General features: G+C 38.3%; 1 protein-coding gene across 1 annotated transcript in view; it reads right to left on the reverse strand.

Moving 5' to 3' along the window:
- FGB (fibrinogen beta chain) overlaps positions 1-8,014 on the reverse strand; it is a 17,939-nt gene extending 9,925 nt beyond the window's left edge. Inside the window, 6 exon segments of the mRNA XM_042470177.1 lie at positions 2,020-2,247; positions 3,286-3,385; positions 3,387-3,470; positions 4,729-4,941; positions 7,636-7,656; positions 7,861-8,014. Coding sequence (XP_042326111.1) covers positions 2,020-2,247; positions 3,286-3,385; positions 3,387-3,470; positions 4,729-4,941; positions 7,636-7,656; positions 7,861-7,959 — 745 coding nt within the window. The 5' untranslated portion in view covers positions 7,960-8,014.
- Between the last annotated feature and the right edge of the window lie 865 nt (positions 8,015-8,879).

Here is an 8,879-nt window from a genome sequence, read left to right on the forward strand (position 1 = left end):
GGCTCCTTTTCATCCTGGAGAGAAGTGACCAGTGGGGTCCCACAGGGCTCTGTCCTGTCCCAGTGCTATTCAACATCTTTATCAATGACCTGGATGACAGAATTGGGAGCATACTTATCAAATTTGCAGATGATACCAAATTAGGAGGAGTAGCTAATACTCCAGAGGACAGGATCAAGATTCAAAATGACCTGAATAGACTAGAAAGCTGGGCCAAAGCTAACAAAATGAAATTCAACACGGAGAAATGTAAGGTATTGCACTTAGGGTGGAAAAATAAAATGCACAGATATAGGATGGTGACACCTGGCTGAATGAAACTACGTGTGAAAGGGATCTAGGAGTCCAAGTAGACCACAAGTTGAACATGAGTGAACAGTGTGATGCGGCAGCTAAAAAGGCCAATGCTATTTTAGGCTGCATCAATAGAAGTATAGTGTCTAGATCAAGAGAAGTAATAGTGCCACTGTATTCTGCTCTGGTCAGGCCCCACCTAGAATATTGTGTCCAGTTCTGGGTGCCACAATTCAGAAAGGACATTGAGAAACTGGAGTGTGTCCAAAGGAGGGCGACAAAAATGGTGAAAGGTCTGGAAACCATGCCCTATGAGGAACGACTTAGGGAGCTGGGGATGTTTAGCCTGGAGAAAAGAAGGGTAAGAGGTGATATGATAGCCCTGTTTAAATATTTGAAGGGATGTCATATTAAGGAGGGAGCAAGCTTGTTTTCTGCTGCTCCAGAGAACAGGACCCGGAACAATGGATGCAAGCTGCAGGAAAAGAGATTCCACCTGAACATTAGGAGGAACTTCCTGACAGTTAGGGCTGTTCGACAATGGAATGCACTCCCTCGGAGGGTGATAGAGTCTCCTTCCTTGGAGGTCTTTAAACAGAGGTTGGATGGCCATCTGTCAGGGATGCTTTGATTTGGATTTCCTGCATGGCAGGGGGTTGGACTGGATGGCCCTAGTGGTCTCTTCCAACTCTATGATTCTATGATTCTATGAAAGGCCACTCCCCTTCTTGACCAGGGACAAAGGTGATAAAACACATTTTAAAATTCTATTGTCTGAGTTTTCCTGTCCCCCCTTTGTCCCTATTTCTGACATAGACAAGAAGGGGAGTGGTGTTTGACTGCACTGATATCCCTCCAGACCATCTCAACTGACAGCAGAAATAATATCTGAGACAAAATGTAAGCCTGTAGTCACCTTTCTTCTCCCATATGATTGCTAACATCTTTGCCAGATGAAGAAGCCAGTGAAGCTTTGGCATTCTGCATGGTGTATTTTGTGCATTTTTGTTGGCCCAGTAAAGGTACAACTATTTTGTGGATTTTGGATTTTGTTGAATTTTTGTGCATATCCTGAACATGTTCTATATAACACTGTGAAAGCTGGACAAGCTGAAGAAAGATGACAAGAAGAAAATCAGCTTATTTGGAATGTGGTGCTGAAGAAGTATTCTACTGATAGAACATGGACTGCCAAAAGGGTAAATAAATGAGTCCCAAAGCAAGTTAAACCTGAACACTCACTGGAAGTCAAAATGGCTACACTGATGCTATTGTATCTTGGTTGTAAAATTACATGACATGGGAGGAGGAGGGGGAGGGAGAAAGGGAAAGACAAACAGTGACAGAGAATCAAAGGACCAGGTAGCATAAAGGGAACTGAAAAGAGGATAGCCTCACCACTACTGACTACGGCCCTATCCATTTCTGGTTCTGTATCAACCTGTACACAACATGCAGAACCCTCGATTACCTGCTGAGGAATCCAGCCCTTGACAGTAAAAAAATAAAGTCCTTGCTTGTGCAACAAACTTTTATCTTAAATATCTGACAAGGAGGTAATGAAGAATAAGGTTGTAACTCTACACCATGATCAGCCAATATGGATTCAGAGGCTGTAGCTATAACAGATGGTTGGTGGCTGTAAAAGTTGCAGCATTCATACAAACTATCCTCAAAATAGCCTATGTACCAATCTTGAAGGCAAAAGAGAATGTGAGTCATTACCTTTTCCTGATACCACTGGTACATTACATGAAACAGTACAAGGAGTACGGCATTCTCCCAGCTGGGTTGTGATAGCATTTTCTAGTTTTAATAATTTCTGATGCAAAATATCCACAATTCCACGAAGTACTTTTAGGTTACTTGGGATGTTGTTATCCAGATTATCTTTGATGAATGTGTAATGTTCTTCAACTTCCTTGTTGTACTGAGAAATTACATTCTGATTATCTGGGGGGAAAAGCAAATTCATGTAAATAGCAGTTTTAAAAAAACCCTAAAAGAGTGGTAATCTAAGACCAATTCTCTCTTACCTCTCTGTTTTCTCTCTTTTTCCTATTTCTAAATTATAATCAAGCTGGGGTGAGGATCTGTTCACTTAGGACTTTATCACACCATCCTACTGACTATCTATAATCACATTGTTAGAGAAAACAGGAAATTTTGAAAACAATCCCTATCACACTTCTCAGCAATTGTGCTATTATGCTGCTTTGGCAATACATGGGGTCATGTTCACTTTTCCACATCACCTCACTAACCCTGCCTTTCTCCCTCTGTGTATGCCCTACCCAGTGTGCCTGCTTGGGAATAGTAAGGCAAAGAGGGGAGGTAATGGGGAGAGAAGGAGAACCATGTTCATTCACTCCACATGACTGCATGTATATTGGAACTGCGGTGGAAGGGACCTACAGTATCTATCCTATGGAAAAGTAATATTGGGAACTATTGACAATTTTTTTCCACCAATGAAAAGGTGTGCTCCGGCAACAATTGAAATGCACAGCAGCAACAAGAGGCACAATGTTGTGTGATTATTCCAAGTAGGTAGCAATTACTACACTCAGGAGTAGTGAATTCCATGTTTTTAATCTGTTCTGAAGCTTCTACTGTTCAGCACCAGTGGGTAGCAGAAGGTTACAGTATAAAGAGAGAAGGAGAACAAATTATCCTTATCTGATAATTTTCTATGCCTTCAAGTCATTTCCAACTTATGGTGACCCTGAGGTGATGCTATCACAGGGCTGTTTTGGCACAATTTGTTCAGAGGTAGTTTATCTTTGTCTTCCTTTGAGGCTGAGAGAATGGGACTTGCCCAATGTCACCCAGTGGGTTTCTACTCCTAAGTAGGGATTTGAACTGTGGTCTCCAGAATGATACTCCAAAGCTCAAACAATTACACTATGCTGGCTCCTGTTTGTGCTATAAACAGATTTGTTGTACTGTAAGTAGATTTCTAGATATAATAAACAATACAATAGGGTTTACCTCTTATTTGTTTTTGCCTTTTTGCTAAGCGTTCGTCCAGCAGATTAGCATAGCTATAGATAGATGAAGAGGACTGTTGTAGTCTCTTCACTTTTTTCTGTTAGATCCTGAACAGTTGGTTTCACTGACTTCTCCTGTTTTAACAGCTCTGTTCGCAGCTCACATCCAGTTGGACATAGTACTCCCTTAAAATGAACAGCAACAATCTTGTTACAAATCCACTGTCTTAATGCCGTTATTAAACATAGTTTCTTTTCATGTGGTATTAAATATGTTTTCCTTTCATGTCCTTTTCAAAATTATATATGTATAACAACTTCTGATAGTTATTGGGATTGCAACAAGTATGAAAGGAGAATTGAACTCTTTCCTGATGTGTGTCTGATTAAAGTATTTCCACTGAGATGGTGATTTTTACTGGGAGGAAATCCTCCATTGGCTCAACTAGAAAATCTCAGTGGTAGGCATTTTTGAAGGGAACACATTGATCGTGGTGTCAGGGAGGGTCAAACCCCCCTGTTTACCCAATAGTCTCATTGCTGTTTGCTGCCCCTTAGGGGAACAGAAAAAGTACCATTTCCAAACACTTTGGGAAAAAAAGTCTATGCTAACTTGCTTTTACACAGTTAATGTCACATCTAGTTTGGCCTCTGTGCACCATGGATTTCAGTGGCACCTATTTACACAGAGCAGTACAGAAAATATTTCTCCATGGTGCAATCCCATGCAATTTGGGATTATAAATGGGTGTGTGGATGGTTAAAATATGAAACAGGAATTGCTATACAATTGACCTTCCCTCAGATGATTTAATTACACATATTCCTGAGTGATGTGGAATCTCACCACATGGAAGTGCTGCCCTTATGGAGGAATGACACCTTATGTGTGCATATAAAGAAAACCCAAGCAAATTAATTAACTTATAAGTCACATCATTATAGCTAGTTTCAACATGTTGTTGTGTGCCTTCAAGTTGTTTCAAACTTATGGTGACTCTAAGGCAACCCTATCAAGGGGTTTTCTTAGCAAGGTTTCTTCAGAGGAGGTTTGCCATTGCCTGCCCTTGAGGCTGAGAGCATGAGACTTGCCCAAAGTCACCCAATGGGTTTCATGGCAGAGCGAGGAATCGAACCCTGATCTCACAGTCCAACACTCAAACCACTACGCCACATTCCTCAGCATAACAGGAATAGTAAAGGGATAGGAAAAGGAAGTATGCATGTATCACAAATGGAAAACAGGAAAAGTTTTAAAACCTTTCTGAATTCTTTTTTTTTTAATAAAAGCAGTATTTATACAACTATCTACAGGCTTTAGAATATGCAAGTTGCAAAATAGCTCTAAAGCAAAATCCACAGAAATGAATATTTGACATATTTGCTGAAACAGCATTCTGTAGCCTTCAACAACAAGTGTGTGTGTGTGTGGGGGGGCACTTACCAGTTCTTCTGATGCATGTTTGCAGCCTCCACTATCAAGGAAAACTACTGGCTTGTACTTTTGGCCTGCAACAGGTGGTTTTGTTGGACGAGGTCGGTATCTAACGCCTCCACTGGGAGGAGGAGCCACTGGTCTGAGAGATGGAAATGGCTCCCGCTTTTTGTTAAGTGGCCTGTGACCTCGGGCATCCACTCCCTCACCTTCACCTTCAGCCTGTACAACAGCATCAAAAGAAAGAAAACTTATTGTTCTTATTGTTATTGCTATTATAATAATCCAAAACCAACCAACACTTAAAAAATATGTTGTGCATTGGCTCAAATATTGGAAAAGATGGCTGCAGAAATCTGGGAACTACAGTACAAAGAAAAATTACAGTAACATTCAAAATCCACAAAACAGTGATACCTTTATTGTGTCAAACAGAATGCATGAAATTTATGTTGCAAGCTTTTGAGGTTTCACTGGATCCTTCATCAGGCAAAGGTATTTTAAAGCATTTTAAAGTCCAAGAAATTTATATTCCATTAGCTAAACAAATTTCCTGAACTTTAAAATACTTTGTCGTCCAGTATCACATGGTCAGAAGGAGGAATGGCCTGAATATCTCTCCATACTCAGACTACCACTGCCATCTTAACAAAATGCAGACCTGTGTCTAACTTCATAAAAAAAAATTCTCCTATATTATTTTTAACACCTTACCAGATGAAGAAGTCAGTGGAGCTTCAAAAGCTTGCAACATATATTTTATGCATTTTGGTGGACACAATAAAGGTTTCACTGTTTTGTGGATTCTGGATGTTATTGGCCTTTGTTATTTGGCCAACACAGCTATCCTGGATATGAGTATAAAGAAGGTACAGTGGGCTGTTGGTATTCCTGGACCCCTCATGGATACCAAAATCCACGCATGTTCAAGCCCCATTAAATACAATGGATGAAGAATAAAGAATTGTGGCTAAAGAATCTGTGGATACTCCAGCTCTGCAAAGTCCCAATTCATTTGTTCAAAAATTGATACACAAAGATTTCCATTCTTTTTCTCTGTAACTAAAGAATAATTCTATAAGCAACTGGGAAATGGTTGTCTGTTCTGTTGTTATGGTAGACAATTTTCACAGGACTGAATTCAGCAATTTAGTTATGGACAGGAGTGGCATACTGCAAAGGAAACAATAGCTATGCTAGCTGCAAAATTCTGGGAGTTGTAATCCAAAAATGAAACTTTTCTAAGCTCTGCCACTGTGATTTGGAGAAGATAAACATCAGACAGTACAGATTCCCCACTTTCTACTGTTTCTTCTTACTTTGTTAAACCGGTCTTAAATCAACTATCTATCTATCTATCTATCTATCTATCTATCTATCTGAAAATGTATAACTTGGTTCCTACAATAAACAGGTTTTCTGTGTGCACATGCCTAAAAACACACAACAAATAGAGCATAAAAGCTACTACAGCAATATTTATTTATTATTCAGTGATGCTCAACAAATATCCAGAATGAAAAACAAACAAACAAAACAAAACAAAACAAAAATCAAATACATACATACAAAAGGGGTGGAGGTTCCCAAACAATAACATGTAAAATGCAGTGTGAAGCTCATAGAACATAATGAATTATAACACTAATAACTAGTCTTAGCTATTCAAGGAGCCTCAAGAAACAGAATCCGTAAAAGAAAAAGGTACTGATGAAGTACTGAAGGATGTAAGGCAGCTATGGTCACCTTAAAATGGTGGCAGCAAGCACTCCTTGATCAGATCACAATCCACTACCTGTTCATGCTTCTTATCAGAAAACCAGACAAATGTCTCACTGAACAACTTAAAAAGCATCAAGAAAAGAAGGATAAAAGTGGGTCTGGTAAGTCAGAGGAACAGTAATTTAAAGGGGAAATACAGAAGAACTATTGAGAGCATACACATTTTCTGCTGAGCACAATTATTCATAAAGACCCTATCCTACAGGTGGAAACATTGGACATGGAATTAGAAAATCTGATTTCAGACTTCTGGAACAAACTGTAGATTCCCTTCTGCTGTTCTCAAACTGTAAAATGGGAATAACAATAATTTACCTCACAGTGTTGCATAGAAGAAAAAGATGGGAATGGAATCTTTTGAATATTAACAGTACTCTTTTATTTATCTGTTTTGAAATAAACTCTGCTGAGTCTAATTCCCAGTACTTCAAGATAAAACATCTGTAATTTCACATGATTAATAAATCCATGATTAAGATTATGGAAGAGATTAAATTTCAAATAGACTCATTATGAGATTAAGAAATGCTTTGCTGCCAAATTATATAACTTTGAATTGATTAAATAAGTAGCAGGTTAAATATGTATTTTAAATAAGTATTTTTGTTGTTGTGTGCCTTCAAGTTGTTTCCAACTTATAGCAACCCCGATGCACACCTATTACAGGGTTTTCTGGGGCTGAGAGTATGTGAGTTGCCCAAGATCACCCAATGGGTTTCCATAGCCAAGTGGAGACCCGAACGCTGGTGTGAAGAGTCATAGTCTATTGCTCAAATCACTGCATTGCACTTTTATTTTAAAATATTTCATAGACTGATTTGTCCCATGAAGGAATGAGGAACACTTCTACACTAACGCAAATTTTATTTTAAAGACTGGCTTTAAATTCTTTTTAATTACACAAACAAATATAATAATACTATAAATAAGGTTAACCTGCTAAAGTGGACCAGATAGCTTTTGCCCCCCAAAACAAATTATAAAATTCACTTAGGGGTGCCAATATTTAACACATTTTACAAAACATACTTGTTTGTTGGAACATTAATAGCAAATATTTATTAATCTATCATCGCAAATAACCCTTATATGGTTTATTATTTTTAGTTTAACTGTAAAGAAAATCAGTCTTACCAGTGTTGTGGCTGTAGATTCCTACAGGAAATAAAAGGGGAGAGAGAGAGAGAGAGAGAGAGAGACAGAATAAGAAATTATATATGGACATTAAAACACATACACAACACCCTTCTTTAATTTGTTTAGACTACAAATTAAGGTTTCCTCTAAATCAATATATTTACTATTGACCCTGTTTTTGAAATTTAAAAGTATACAGTTTAGAAGAAGTTATATTCTAACCTCATCTTCATCATAGTCCAAATTACTATCCGATTTAACTATGCCAAAGGAAAGCAGAAAGAGCAACAGTAGTTTCATGATACTTGTTTGCTTCAACATCTTAGCAACTTTTCTCTGCTAACCAAGAAGGCGAATTAGTGATCATATATAAATGAAATCACAATGAAGTGTCTTTGCTTGCTAATGATAGGTTTATCCATCAGCCCACTGTTAATGGTTAACCTTATGGTTCACTTTGAATCTGTTCACAAGTTGAGCAATATTATTTGCTATGTACTACCTTAAGAAGAAGAAAAGTGGGAGTTGTTTAAATATCATTTTACTCATTTACGGACATTAAACAGATTTGATTCAAAATATTGTAATAATCAGAATTCAGATAAACAGAACAGACTACAGCTCTGACAAAAGACCTCTGTATTTTATTAGCCTGTTACCCCTCCACATTAGCTTCCCCAGTCTCAGCACTTCTTCAGTTTAGCTATATGCTCTGGGGCTAATGCCAACATTAGCCCTCCCTACAGTAGAACCTAGTGTAGTGGTCTGAGGGTTGGACTATGATTCTGGAGACTAGGGTTCAAATCCCCACTCAGCTATGGAAACTATCTGGATGAACTTGGGCAAATCTGAGCAAGTCTTGTCAAGAAAACACCATGATAGGTTTTGGCTTAGGTTCACCAAAAGTCAGAAATGACTTGAAGGCATACAACAACACAGGGTAGAGTAAATGAATGGAATAGTATACCTGATGTTATTTACAACTAACTTATCCCTTTGATTTTAACTGCCCTGCCCTAGGTACAACTAGGATATTAGTTCAAATCCAAAGCAAGTTAGTCCAGCTTTTATCTATTGAAACAAACAGAAACATTTCAATGGCTGCTCCTAGGCTGTGGAATTCCCTTCCAAGAGAAGCTAGGTTGGGTTCTTCTATACTCCTGTATTACTGTATTTTCAAACAGTGTAATTGTCAACTTGACATTTAAATTGCATCCCAAGTTAGTCATCCTGAGCCATTG

Source organism: Sceloporus undulatus, chromosome 5, assembly GCF_019175285.1.
Source record: "Sceloporus undulatus isolate JIND9_A2432 ecotype Alabama chromosome 5, SceUnd_v1.1, whole genome shotgun sequence".
Taxonomy (NCBI): domain Eukaryota; kingdom Metazoa; phylum Chordata; class Lepidosauria; order Squamata; family Phrynosomatidae; genus Sceloporus; species Sceloporus undulatus.